The 15,836-nt window shown below is 32.2% G+C and overlaps 1 protein-coding gene across 1 annotated transcript; it reads right to left on the bottom strand.

Moving 5' to 3' along the window:
- Positions 1 to 5,305: 5,305 nt before the first annotated feature.
- Positions 5,306 to 15,836, bottom strand: LOC106709524 (pro-neuropeptide Y). Its single transcript, XM_014501345.2, has 3 exons — positions 15,759 to 15,836; positions 5,973 to 6,144; positions 5,306 to 5,614 (listed from the first exon to the last, which is right to left on the bottom strand). The coding sequence occupies exons 2-3, from the start codon at positions 6,137 to 6,139 to the stop codon at positions 5,503 to 5,505; spliced, it is 279 nt and encodes a 92-aa protein (XP_014356831.1). The 5' UTR covers positions 6,140 to 6,144; positions 15,759 to 15,836; the 3' UTR covers positions 5,306 to 5,502.

Below are 15,836 nucleotides of genomic sequence, written 5' to 3'. Positions count from 1 at the left end.
GAAACCAAATTTTACATTTATTACATTACATTTATTTATATACATATTTATTACATTTACAAAACTTTAGAAACTTGTATAGTCCGTCGGTTTCAAGAATACTTTAGCACGTAATCGTCAAGAACACATACAGATCGATATGTGCATACATATTTTTGAAACCGAAAACTTAAAAAATTTTCTTAAGCATTGTAAATGTATATTTATGCAGCTGACTGTACTCATAATCGACTGCACTATACATAGTGTAAGCGCATTTGTGACAGTCTGTACTCACAGTTGTACGCTGCACTGTACAATGTGAGGGTGATTAGGCTGTATTACTCTTTATCAATGTCTACTGCACTGTACAATTAACTACTTTTTAAAAAATATTACAATAGCTACTTTACTGAGCACGATTGTAGAGCATTGTACAATGAAATTATTTGATTGGGATTGTACCTGAGTATTTATTGCAGTATTGTCTTTCGTAATTAAAGAGCCTGGTACGAAAATTTGCGAGAAAGTATTTGCAACTTATCGAAAAAATATTAGATTTGTAAAGCACCCAAATTTTATAGGGCTTAAGTACAACGACAAATGTACAATTTCACATTTTTTGTCGATAATGTTTCGATAACGTATGTCGCAAATATTCGTGATAGACTCTCTGAATACGTTACAATGTTATACCACTCTCGTTTATGGGGTTAGTCTAAATAAAACCCCCCAACATCTTCTATTGTTTATTTATATGCCAACATAATACTCTTATGATAACCTATTTGTTGCTAGTCTGAGAACGGAATATGTTTGTAAATAAATTGTTGTCGGGTAAATAGGAGAATTAACTATACTCAGAGTCACTAAAGGGCACTGTTTAGATTTAGTATGAAAAATCTACATTAAGAGATTGCTAAGTGACCAATAAAGGCAGTTAGATGACTTTATATTCCACGGAAGGAAGATGTTGTCTATGGATTGTCATAAAATAATAGACTGATTGTTAGGAAGGAAGTGCTATTGTAAGTTAACGCAATCAAAGCCGCTGGTACGGTATAGTAAGATAGACAAGGGCAAATATTTAAAAAAAAAACTAGAACAACCCGACTGACTTTACCTAATAACATTGGGGGGTAAAATATGTATCGCTGTACACTACATTTATCAGAATCGTAATAGTTTAGACTACAGGATGTAACAACCATACAAATAAAAAAAACTTGAGAGGTGTCAAGGGACACCCGGATGGAACGAAGTTCCTTTCTATTAATTAGTGAAGGAACCAATGTTTATTCTATGAATAAAAAACTTAAGTCTTCACAAGAAGTACATTTTATTTCTATGAATTTTCGTTATATATTGTCACGTCGTTGCCATGGTTACTATAGCAAAAAGTGTCGTGACAACTTTTCGTAAGAATTTTTTCCGTCTAGCCCCCTTTCACAACGTGCGATAAGGAACTCCGTTCCAAAAAACATGAAAAAATACTAAGAAATACGCGATAATTACTACCCTACTGTCAGCCGGATAGATATATGCTAATTGTCATTAAGAAATTTTTGAAAAAATATCTATATAAAAGAAAGTCGTGTTAGTTACAGATTTGACTGAAAATTGGTGGGCAGGTAGCTTAGAACCAGGAAAAGGACATAGGATAATTTTTACCCCGTTTTCTATTTTTTATTCCGCGCGGACGGAGTCGCGGGTAAAAGCTAGTTTATAATAAAATGCGGAACATTTTCATTAAAGTAGTTTTCAATCATACTTTATATCTTTCGATTTTTCATATTGTAATTTTTAGCGCAAGTCAACAAGGGCCTAAACTTAAATCGATACGTTAAGTTTTTGTCACGCTCTTCCTTAGTACGAGTATATCCGACTCAGCTTTGATAGGGACAAAAAATATTGCATCGTCATCGCTTCGCTTTTGTGTAACACATACTTTAGTGATATATGTACTTATCTCAAATGTTGTTAATATTATTTAGTCTGTGTCTAATAAGTCATACAATAAAGTCTATTTTTAAATTTTAATTTATTAAAAATATTCATGTAGCGATTGTTTAAATTCCAGGCACAGTTTCTTAACTTTTTCATAAAAAAACGTAATCTTTATGTAAAAAAAAAACTTTAAATAACTTGAGTTTTCTTTAATAGGTAAATTTATTATCAAACATTCAAAAAGTTAGTATTTTAGTATATTATACATGTCTATGTAGAAGGGAAAAAATCTCATTATCCATAAAAACATTATAATCAAATTTATTTCGAATTTGTTTAAAGTCTTTATTATCTTTGACAAAAAAGTCTAGAAATGTCTATGGTCTTATCTATAATTTTTTTTTATATAAAAAGACAAAACCATATTTTTTGCACTGAGAAAATATTTTACAATAAAGTATAGTTTTTCTGAGTTTCTATCTTTTTCTGTTTTGAATTGAGATTTAAGTAAATAACCGGTTACGGAGTATCTTTATATTTGTAAATACTATATGTAGGTACTTATACATTTTTACTCTTTTAGAAATATGATAATGGAGTTAGTGGAGACTTATATTTATGTATTTTATTATATAATGTAATTTTTCTCAAAATATATAGGATTTTATACAATTTACACGGGGGCTTATCAGTAACACTTCTATAAATTAAATGTCTATATTAAATGCCAAAGATAAGTTGTTAATGGGAGAACAACTGAAAGCTCTAAGGGCCGAAACACATAAGCGCGTTGCGGCGCCGCGCCGCTGAAATCGGCAGTGCGCTATAGCGGTGCGGCGCCGCAACGCACGACGTGAATTCCAGCGTTATGACGTCATACTTGTTGACAAGGATGCAGTTTGTTTCTAACACTCTTGCAAACAACACGTGTCAACCGAGATAATAGCTCTTCAAATGATGATATACTCATTCTAAAGTAGGCAACACATTTTTTTTCGTCTATCTTTAATGCTTCGTATTTTTTAGAAAAGAACTCGCCATTTGGATTCATACCCCTACTTAATGGATGTATCCAGTATCTTCTTTGCCGTATTTTTAAGATAGAATAATGTCTTCTTAATAACAAATAAGCAATAAGTTTATTACGATCCATCGCAGAGAGACGTCTATCCACACTCAAAAATCACGAGAAAATGGTTGCCCTACCATAATGCCCTGTTTCGCGACGCCGCAACGCGGCAACGCAACTGCCGATTTTGGCGTTGCGGCGCCGCAAAAATAAGCAGTTTGCGTTATGTGTTTCGGCCCTTAGTACGTGACGCTAGCGCCAAGTGTCACAGTTTTTATACCTCGTTCTAGCGATTTAAAAAAATGTATTCCTTTTTAAATTTTGTTTTGTTATAAATAGTTTATGAACTATCTTAAAAATATTTATTTTAGAGTTTTTTGAATGGAATTTGACGAAAGTTTTTGCTATGACTAAAGTAATTACATAGATTACTTTGTATATAAAATAAAGTATTTTTGTGTATCTGTGGTATTTTTAATGCTACTGTCACTCTTGATCATGTTGACATCGTAAGCAAGTCGCAGTTTTTCTCCCTATTGTCAGGTTTATTTTGTGTACACTTTTTAGTCTATGCTTTTATATAAGTTTTAGAAAAAGGCAATAGTTACAGATGGTTCAAGCCAACTAAAAACCCATTACAAATTTAAGCCTTAATATTGTAAACAGAGAAATTTCAAACTTGATACATTGCGGCATTTACACTTTTTATTTTTACACCGATAAAGTTAAAAGAAATTTTATAACGTGAATAGATAACGTTATAAAGTGCTGATATAAAATGTGTTTAATTGGAATTGTTTTGGAATTTAAGATTTTTGCGAAAAATATTCGGTTTATTTCTTAACAATATTTTAGCTTTGATTTGAAACAAAGTATAATTAAAATATAATCCGAAATAGATCTTATGTATCGCCTTGTAGGAAGGTTCCTATTAATATCGCTTGTACGTGTTTTATACTTGGTGCCTAGTGGCTACATCCAATAAGTTATTTAAAATATCTATGTGTTAGCTAGTTTATATTTGTGTTTTGCATATTCGTGTATTGATGTTTATTAGCTGTAATTAATTAAGTTTTTACGTTTTGATTAAATGTTAGAAGTGATTTGGTCTTAATTAATTTCCTCCAGCTAATCTAAATAAAGGTTAGGTATCCAGGCGTGCTCTGCAATGGTGGCGCCGCCTGTGGCTTCTGTAGAAAGATCGATTCATCTGATGAAAAAGCTACATCTCTGCTTTGGATTTCGACTGTTATGTCACTTGTATTGACACTTATTATTATCTGTGACATTCTCTTTGAAAAAAACTTGAGAGGTGTGTTGGGACACCCGGATGGAACGACGTTCCTTTCAATTAATTAGTGAAGGAACCAATGTTTATTCTATGCATAAAAAACTTAAGTTTTCACAAGAAGTACATTTTATTTCTATGAATTTTCGTTATATATTGTCACGTCGTTGCCATGGTGATATAGCAAAAAGTGTCGTGACAACTTTTCGTAAGAATTTTTTCCGTCTAGCCCCCTTTCACAACGCGCGATAATGAACTTCGTTCCAAAAATAAAAACATGTTGCAAAATTAGTGTAAATTCAGTTGAAATACACAGTAGAGATGTAACTGTATTGGTCGAGATTTCCGTTCATCTTTTGTCTTATCCTTGCAGAGTTCTGTTTCGGTTGCCGAAGATCTTTTAGCTTTACTTACATCGTATCTTACTAATATCATAAATGCGAAAGTTTAGATAAATGGTAGGATATTTGTTATTAACTATGTCTAGGACAGATAAATGGGTCTCTCTGAAATTAGGCATAGATGTACAACATACTCTGGAAGAACACACAGCCTACTAAATGTTTATTTTAATCTTCGCTTACGGAGTCGCGGGCGACAGCTAGTATGATTTAATTGGTAAATATTTTGTTAGCCCTTGCATTATTACACGTCAAAAACTAAAAAAAAATTATCGCTATTCTACTTTTTCTTGTGACTGTAAGAAGAAATATCATGCCCAATACTTAATATTATAAATGCGAATGTTTAGATGACTGGATGGATAGATGTTTATTCGAAGGTAACTCAAGAACGGTTCAACGGATTTCGATGACATTTGGCATAAATGTAGAACATAGTTTGGAAGAACACATAGTCCACTAATTAAGTTTTTTTTTAAATTCCGCGCGGTAGTCGCGGACGACAGCTTGTTATAAAATAAAACTAACGACGAAACAGTTATACATTTCTTAATACCATTTAATACACTACATTAATTTTAATTTAGATATTTATCTATGACTTAATTTGATCCCCGAAATAATATCACCCAGCCTGAATCTTATTTCGGGGATTGTGTACTGTAGCATCAAATTAAAATAAAAATAAAATTAACTTTATGCTGCATTATAACAAATAATATTAACTTATACAGATAACGTGAAATAATCAGGAAGGATAGACATATTTTGGCATCATCTTAGGTTATATATATATTGTTTAGTCGATGTTTGTTATTTTACTTATAGCCGAGGTTCTTGAAGAGGCCTTCATTCATGGCGTTTTCGAAAAACGGACTTTCCCTGAAGATAACGGATGCATCTGCTATATGCATTTGACGTTTTCCGTATCTGAAACATAGAGTTATTCAATTAAATAATGACAGTTGTCTATGGGCTGTGACATCGCTAACTTAGCGAAATATAGTTGCAGCTTCCTAGCTTTCAACCTATTACTGCAATTAAAAAAGGAGCATACAACAATTTTGCGAATTCCTATTACTTAACACTTCTCTTTGCTCTTTCCTGTCTGAAGGTAATGTTTTTCACGTATAAATATAACGTCCATTAGTTCGTTACTTTAATTTCTAACATAATTTTATAAGTATTATTCAAATTTATGGTAGGCAATGCCGTCGGTACCTAACTGTGCTACGCGTGCATCTCTTACGGTATTTCAAGCAGGTATCAAGTTTGAATCGTAGTGTACCTGCCCCTGCCATGCACGGAGTAGTACTCCTGCAGTTCCTTGAGATAATTGGAGATCTGCTCTGCGGTATCGAAGCGCTCGGGGCGACGAGGGCGCGGGTACTGCGCTTGCGCAGCACACAGCAATATGACCGACAGGAACAACATGGCGGGGAATAGGAGACGCATTCTCGCTGTAAATTGATAAAGTATTCGGTTTTTATGTCACGTACTTAATAAAAAATAACTCTAGCATTTGGAATTATAAACCTCTGCAGATGGTGAACAATTTTTTATACAATACTAGTACTATACGTTATTCGAGACGTCGTGCGCGCGGAAATAAGAAATACTAAATAGGCATTGATCTCCTATACGAGAACGGAACAAATATTATATTTTATAATAATAGCAGTTGGATTAAGGGTCTGATACAAAAGGCAATTAATTTAGAAACCGAGCACAAAGTGAGGAGGTTCCTGTCTCTGTAGCCTTTATCACTGGTTGCTTGAATCATGGGGTTCCACAGCCGCTAGTATACTATTTTTATATAATACTAGCCGTCGCCCGCGACTCCGTCCGCGCGCAGTTAAAAAATGGGGGGGGGGTTATGAAAAATAGATGTTGGCCGATTCTCAGACCTACTGAATATGCTCACAAAATTTCATGAGAATCGGTCAAGCCGTTTCGGAGGAGTACGGGAACGAAAACTGTGACACGAGAATTTTATATATTAGATAGATAACTAGTCCGGTTCTTTAAAATAAAGAACTGGTTGTTAGATTGAGCCTTCTACTCAAGGCATGATTTCTGTAACTATAATAATAGTAATAAAGCCATTTATTTCCATACACATAAACACAAAAATTTAAAAAAAATATATAACTATAATCAAACTAAATAGAGGCAAAAGATACGGTCTCGACCGGCGCTCAAGCTAATTCCTGTTAGGATTACTATTTACTTAGCACAAAAGGCGACTTTGTTTAAAACGATTTATAACTATATTAAAAGTCGCGGATTAAGAGTCGCGGGTGACAGCTAGTATCTATATATATAAAAGAAAGTCGTGTTAGTTACACCGTTTATAACTCAAGAACGGCTGAATCGATTTGACTGAAAATTGGTGGGCAGGTAGCTTAGAACCAAGAAACGGACATAGGATAATTTTTCCCCGTTTTCTATTTTTTATTCCGCGCGGACGGAGTCGCGGGTAAAAGCTAGTTACAACTAATGAAAGAATTTCGATAAAATTTTGCATAAGCTTATAAAGGTCAGTTGCGATACCGTACTAGAATGACCTTTTGCATGAAATAAGGATGTGCCTGACACACTTCTAGCGCGATATCGATTTCATTACAAAGTTATCGATATCAGTGATAGCTAGCTGATCTCTTGATCACTTTATAATTATCAAATCGATGTTTTATTTGACAGCTGTTTACATTATTAAATGGTCGGACTTCGTTTGAACTTAAATATGTGGGAGTAGAAATTTGAAATCTATATGTTACATACAGCAAAAGAGAAAACGGGGCAAAAATGAATTCAAAAATAGAAGTTACCAATCCAGAACTATTTCGCTTTGTCATTATTATTGCTTTATTTTATGACCGAACCCAATAATTGATCCTAAGATATATAAATGTAATTGATACCTGCTTTGATAACATCCCATAAGGATGAAGTACAAACGTAAATAAACGTATAATCTTACTAATATTATAAATGCGAATGTTTGGAAGTATGGATGGATGGATGGATGAATGTTTGTTAGAAGGTATCTGCAGAACGGCTCAATGGATGTAATTTGGCATAGATATAGAACATAATCTGGAAGAACGCGTAGGCTACTAATTAAGCTTTTTTTTAATTCGCGCGGACGGAGTCACCGGTGACAGCTAGTTACTTATAATAGCAATCATTAGTAGTAAAACTACATCAGTTAATTTGCATACGATTCAATTTGGTACCTTTATATTAAGAACTTAGTAAAAAATCTTAAATCTTTAAGTACTTACAAATAAAAGTAATTTGATAGTTTGGCAAATTTTAACAATAAATTTCTTAAGAAGCAAACTAGCTCTAACAGTCGTATGACAAAGTTTTTGGAACTTAAAATTTCACAAGAAAATATACACGTGACTATATTAAAGTCCTAACTTTACACTTAGTATATACAAGTTTATAAGGTTACATAAATACGGTTTCGTCTGATTTAAGATGAATACTGCCTCTTATTTAAGATCTTCTTTTTCCTCTTATTAAAGTGCAACTATATTTACTAGGTTGGCTATCATCACCGCAACTCTGAATATTGAAGCATCACGGGTGTTAGTTTTTAAATCAAGATATTGCACTTGAGCTTTAAATCTATGATTTATATAAATTAAAACAAAACTTATGTGGGAGCTAGCGTGTTCACAAAGTTCTCGAAATGGATTAAGATATGAAAAATGGATTAAAATCGAGAAATTGCATTAAAAAAGTGCATCCTACTCATCTCTGTAACAGCCCTAATTTAATATTAATTTATATCGTACCAATCTATGGACTGTTAAAAAAACTAAAAACATAAGTAAACTAAAAAAGAAAATCACTGGTTGGTTTCTGAATAGTAGTCTCACTGTATAAAACATATAGTCATCCCTCTCATTTTCTTTAACAAAAAAAGAGATAACAGTATGTAGGGCTTTTAAATTGTAGCGTAAATCAATTATCATAATGGCCGCCATGTATAGAATTTGATGTTCCTTTGTTTACATTATTTTTATTTTCGATTCGAATGAGACATACTTCTGCATGTAACTTGCAGTTAAAATAAAACCTTTCGGGATCGAAGTTTGACTGCATAACTAATTTTGCACCCCAAATTACATTGACGTAGTTTAAATAGAGTTCAACTCTGAAGTTCAATTGCAAAGCTAAAATGTGTTAATTTTAAATCAAATAGATGTAGAATAGTTCACCTCTGACTCAACTCAGTGGGGAAGTGAGCTGATGTACTAAGGACACCTTTAATAATTTTAAACTTAAATGTTCATCCTACACATACCAAAGCTCTTCATTGCTGTCCACTCTCAATTAAGTAATGAGGTGATCACTTGAGATATTTAAGGCCGGACAAACGTTTGTGCGCGGCCATGTTTGCTCAGCTCTCGATACCATCGACAATGTGTTGTAAAATACAATTTTAGTTAAGTTACTACGCATTTATAATGGCATTTACCTAATTAGTTAATGTATTGTTAATCTCTCCTATCAGGGAACTGTTGTTTTATAATCGTAAAGTTATCTGAATTAATATTAAATTGCGACACATTTGAAGCGCCAATACTTAGTGATGTAAGACGCAGACTTGTGTTTGATTACCGTTTTTCGATCATTATGAACTATATTTTTTGCCTGCGTTTTGTCCGCGCGGAATTTAAAAAGAAAGTTAATAAGTAGCCTATGTGTTCTGCCAGACTATGTGATAAATTTCATCAAGTTACGTTGACCTGTTCCGGAGATACCTTCTAACAAACAACCATCTAAACTTTCGCATTTCTAATATTAATAAGATAACCTAGCACAAGTCTAGATTTTAGTTTGAATAGTTACTAGAATCATTACATTTTAGAATAACTTCAAATATTAAAAAAAATTATACATTTTACCTTTTAAACGTCGGCAAAGTGAATTCTAAGTAGTTACGACAGCGCGGACTTAAAAAAGCTAGTAATAAACATAGGCTGTTTGTTTGAAGGTATCTCCAGAACGGCTCAACGGATCTTAATGATATTTGACTTAGATGTAGAGCATAATCTGGAAAAACACATAGGCTATTAATAAAGTTTTTTTTATTCAGCGCGGACGTTTATAAAGATTACAAAATGCATTTAATAATGTAACCAGTCTACTTTCGAACCGCAGCTATCTGCTAAGCGGTATATCGTGCCACTATATTGTTTCATAAATCAAAATGAAAATTGCCCGAGACGTCAGCGCCCACGGGATCTTTATCTATTTTATTATATTTTTTTAAATTCTCCATAATATAATTTATCGTCTTTTGAAGTCGAATTGAGGGATATTTTAGTATAATAAAGTTTTAATTAAGCTTATATCTATCTTTGGTAATCCATACTTATGTTATAAAAGGGATAGATGTGATTGTTTGTTTGCATTGAATAGGATCCAAAATTATTGAATCGATTTAAAAAAGTCTTTCACTATTGGTAAGCTATACTATCCAAGGGTGACATAGGCTATATTTGTTACTAGATTTTTTTTGTAATTCCGCACGGACGAAGTAATGAATAATAGCTAGTTTCTAATAACTAGCTACCATTTTAATAAAGAAATAAAGAATGATTGCACCCAAGGTCCTTTCCTGACCAAAAAATATGTTAGAGGAACGAGCGGGCGGCATAGCGCCGCCCTATAAAAAAAAACTAGCTACCTACCTACTACTAATCATCATCATCATCATCAGCTCACTATACGTCCCCACTGAGGGGCTCGGAGCTTACCCCAAATTAGGGGTAACTAGGCCATAGTCAACCACGCTGGGCAAGTGCGCGTTGGTTGACTTCACACATATTTTTGAATTTCTTCTCAGATTTCTTCGTTACACCACGATGTTTTCCTTCACCGTAAGAACGTCGGATAAACGTACATATGTAAATCGAAAATCGAAAAACACATTGGTACATGGCGGGATTCGAACCCAGGACCTGCAGATAGCAAGTCAAGTGCTTAACCCCTGAGCCATCGACGCTCTACTACCTACTACTAAGTATCAATGTTACTGTAAAACTATAGACTGTATACACATATAGACTAATATATTTTAACAGTTTTTACCGTTATGTTTCTTTTTAATATTGTTTTTAATTTATTAGAAGCGCGTTAAATTTTTAGACCACCCGTATAGCATATTTTTTCTTAACCTTTCAATAAATCCTTGAGGTAAAAACGTGCAGCGTTCATCGTGCGGTTAGGGTTGGGATGATGTATCGATATTGTTAATTCTGTGATCGATATCGATAGTGAAAAAAATTGATGGTAATTGAGAATCAGCCAAATATGAAGTAGCCGCCGTCATAATAGTCCCCAGAGAAATTTCTCTCGAGGAATCGTTAGTTTTATTGGTTTACATATACCGGTAATTTCATACAAATGTATTTGGTTAACATTGGTCCGTATAGTTACGTACTTTTACAAATTTGATTTCCAAAAACAACAACCAATTTACAGTTTTTAAAGGTACGGCAATTATTTTCGTTTATAGTTTTGTAACATATAAGCAATCTGTTCTTTATAATTTTGGTTTTCTATATTATTCGTATATAAGTTTAGAAATTTTACGCTCCAACAGCCTAATGATCAAAGTATCATATCAGGTATAGACATCCAATCGTGGTCGTGGATTCAAATATACTCGATTATTGTCGTAAATCTACTCCTATCCTTACTCAAGCTAGCTTAGTTGTAATGATTTAAAAAAATGTTCCTCCAAATCTAATTCCAAATATGAAATATCTATTCAAATAATAAATCGATATGTATTGTACATTACTAAGGGTCACATCACTAGATTCGCTTGATTTGCACACAGCGCTCTGTACAATACGCTCGCTGTAATGGCTATCACTGTTGTTGCAGCCAATCTTTATTTCCACATCTACTAGTGTACTAGCGTTTACGTTCATGTTTCTGAAAATAGAACCTTCTATAGCCATAGGAAAAACTTTGCACAGGTCTTCCGTATAGTTACGTACTTTTTAATATTTTTTTCCCAAAAAACGACAACCAATTTACAGGATTTTTTAAAAATACGACAACAATTTCAAAATAAATTGTAGTAAATTCAAAAAGCTCGAGAAAATTACCGAAACATTTCAAGAATTAAATAAACAACTCGGCACAAACTTTTAGTTGCGGCCTTATACAAAGAAACTAAAAGTTTAACATTGGTGGGAATTTACGTGGCCGCCATCTTGCACGTTCCGTTTCTCGTTAAAGTGTTGCCATGCGTGAAAATAATATCCGACGCGTTTTGAATTCGCGCCTTTGAGTTGGTCACACTTAACGTTTAAAATTCAAACCGCGAAATTAGAATATGCTTGTTGACATATTAAACAGTTTCATAATACTGTTGAGTTACAATTTAATACAGATTTGACTATTAGATATTAATATTACTAGCGTAACCTTTGACTATAATTGCATCTTATTAAACATGTGTACGTGAAAATTATCTGCTATTAACTAAAGTAACTATAGTAATTATTCATAAACAAAAAAGTAAAGACATTGAATGCTATAAAGGTAGAGGAAGACCAAAGAAAGTATGAATGGATTGTGTGAAAGAGGCTATGCGTAAGAAGGGGGTAAATTCAGATATGACGGCTAATAGAGATGTATGGAGGAGTAGTACATACTGTGCCTACCCTCCATAGGGATAAGGGCAGGTTGATGATGATGATGATATAGTATTTAAACACTATATTATATATTCAAGAAATATGTACTGTTTTTACATTTATATTCATTTAAAAACCTGTTAAACCGACTCCACATATAATGAAAAGGTGATCAAGACAATATGTTTATCTACTATTGTTTCCAGAATAGAAACCCAAGTAAATCTAGCCAACGTTTAAATAAGTTTTCATATATATGCTAAGTTTTAACAAGTTTTCATATATATGTTAAGTTTTATACACAAGGCGATGTAAAACATACCCCTATTTTAAAGACAATGAGAGCTCGCTCCCAAATTAAATGTTAATTAAAAACATTTAACTCGCTGTTAAAATTTTATTCGTGATTCAATTAAAGTCTCTAATTTACATTTATAGAAGCGTAAGATTTACACACATCGTAAAAATTTTTACGAGAACGTAATATGTCAATTGTTAAGAAGAAAAATACGTAGGTACTTTCATAACTTGTTTATTATTATTTTTACTTTATAATGTTTAGTATTTCTGGGTTCGATTTTCGACTTATTGTTGTTAAAAGTTTGAATCAATTAAAAATAATTTTTTATTATTAGTTTTTATTTAAGTCCTTTCTATGCTTTTGTAGTTGGTATTAAAGATTACAATGAAAAAAAGATTTCAATTCAACGACTTCGATTTCTTTCAAAAGGACAATATTTTAGTAAGAAAATGTTTGAATCCTTTCATCACATTGTTTGGTTCATCTTTTGTATAAACAACCCTTTACCTTATAATTTGATTTCTCTTATTATTCTGTAATTGATTGATAGAGTATATAGATAAGTAATTAAGGTAAAAGGGGAAACCATAAGAAACCTTCATGTCAAAGAATAAATCTTTGATTTATATAAATAAATCTAATTTCTTCAACATTAACCTCTCCATTATTGCTTGATGTTTTTGTACCGAATTCATATTGACATTTTAGTCAATCCTAGATTAATTGAAAAATCAAATATTTTGTTTGTCGAAAGTTGAACAAACAAATGTTCGTGACATTTACCGTTTGATATTTTTTTAATATATATCAAATTTTCTATCATCAACATAGATATAAACAAAATGCGGATCACAAAATAATAAAGGGATTATGGATATTCATAAAATTAAAAGTAAGTTAGTTTTTAATAGAAGAATATTGTATGTTGGGATGTTACTGAGATGCGTATTAAGATGGCAAAAACTAAGAATGAGTATACAAGTAAAAAAAAAAATGGGACCCATCTGCAAGCACTTCCTTTCGATTAAAATATTTTTTATCAAAATCGGACCACCAGGGGTGGAGTTTCGCGGTAACACACATAAAAAAAATACAGTCGAATTGATAACCTCCTTCTTTTTGAAGTCGGCTAAAAAGCGGTCATTAAGGAGGGCTTACGAAGCTTTCTTGTCAAAATTTATAAGATATAATTATATTTTAAATGCGTAGATTATTAATATAGGATATTATATGGCAACATCTTTTCGTTTTATAGTTTTCTTACAGATGGCTTTACAAATACAAAAAAAAAAAACAAATTAAAAAAATCATGTAACATTTCGTATTTAAAAGTTTTAAAATTAATACGCCAAAAGTCAAATCTGAAACAGAAATAGTTTCTTAATAAAGAGTACTATAAAACTGTAAACAAAAGAGTTCTTATTGTTCACCCTCGTTAGAGAAAGTCTGAAAGTAGCGCCAGTAGTGATAGAAAAATTGAGGAAACAACGTTGGCGTTGCATGAACATATCACGTGGAGAGAAAATTTCCGGAGGCCTAATTTTAGTCCACGATCCCTTCCTACCCTTAAAGGAAAGGATGGGAAGGACAAGTAAATTTGCTGGAGGATCGGACGCATAGTAAGATGATATATACTTTTTCTGTTTGTCCCCTCCTCTGTCGATTAAAGGTAGGCAATGCATCTGTAATTGCCGATGTCTATGCAGCGATCGATTTTTAGGCGTATTCAGGTGGCCGTTTGCTCGTTTGTGGCCTCATGATATAAAAAAAAAGGTACATAATCAAGAATATAATGAGATTGAATGTAATATAGCTACGGAGAGAAAACATGCTTAAAAAGGGAGTGAATCCAGTTATGATAGCTGATAGAGATATTAGGAAAAGTGTACATAATTTGCCAAACTTCCATAGTGAAAAAGGGCTGAAAGATGATGACGAAAATGATTGTTTTCATGAAATAAAACATCATCTTTGTAAATTCACAATTACACTGTTCAGGTTGTTTTTTATATTGATTTTGTAAAGGACGATTTCTTGAGCAATAGACTTCAACGATCAAGATATAAAGCGCAGAAGATATTTTTAAACAATGTTTTATTATAGTTTTTATATGGTTACTTATATAAAATAAGCATAATAAATTATATAACAAATGTTGTTAATTTTAGCTCCGTTAATTAAAGATTTTAAAAACCGTTTTTCTACACTGCCAGTAATAATAAATAGCGCCACTCTTCAAAATTGGTAAAGCTGTTTAGGTACAAAGAGTCAATATAATGGACGTAACCCGTGAAAAATTATCGTCCTGTCAGTCGAGTAAATAAAACGAATATTATTATAGCTGGCTCAAACAACGTAACCTTGTAACGAAAGGCGTAAAAAAATATTAATTTTTATAGTCAGAACTGCACAATTGCTTAAAATAATACATTTTAATTTTAATTATGACCATGGATTGTCGTTACAATGTTGTGTTAGTCATCTATTATTAAAAAAAAAATTCAAGATGTTACAAAAAAGTCGACTAAAACATCGATTGTTAATAATAACTAAATTTGACACACATTTGTCTGAAGTCCGTAACGATTCATTCATTTTATCGAGTTTTTAAGCATGTCACCTTTACTTTGAAGTTAAAAGTATTGGACATCAAATGTCATTTATTAAATTGGAACACCCTATAACTAAATAAATATTGTAATATAAAACATGTTTTCTATTATAAATAAAAAAGTATATTAAAATCGGTTTTCCAACTTCCAAATTTATCTATCAAACTGCGAAAGATCTTATTTTCTTTAGAAAAACTAGTTTTATTCTGTATTTCTATATCTTTTATTTCATAACAAATTAATTAAATTTTGGAAACTATATTGACGTTTTAATTATTTACTACTTCATAATTATAACTATATATTTATTATTATTAATATGTGACGTAATAAATAATACCAAATTAAACTATTAAAATCGTCATTTGCGAAATTAACAATTATAATGAAATAAAAACAATAACACATTTTAGAACGAAACGAAGTTTAAAAACGATTTTTTAATTAAAATTTGAAAACTTAAATAACATTTAGCTAACACTTACCTGTAAAATAGCGTCACTAGTCAGTTGTGAGATGTGGCTGGTGGTGAACTTTAGGCAGCGCAATCGAAAGCTCGGTCG

This window comes from Papilio machaon, chromosome 19 (genome assembly GCF_912999745.1).
Source record: "Papilio machaon chromosome 19, ilPapMach1.1, whole genome shotgun sequence".
NCBI lineage: Eukaryota > Metazoa > Arthropoda > Insecta > Lepidoptera > Papilionidae > Papilio > Papilio machaon.
This window is presented reverse-complemented; position numbering and strand designations above follow the sequence as displayed.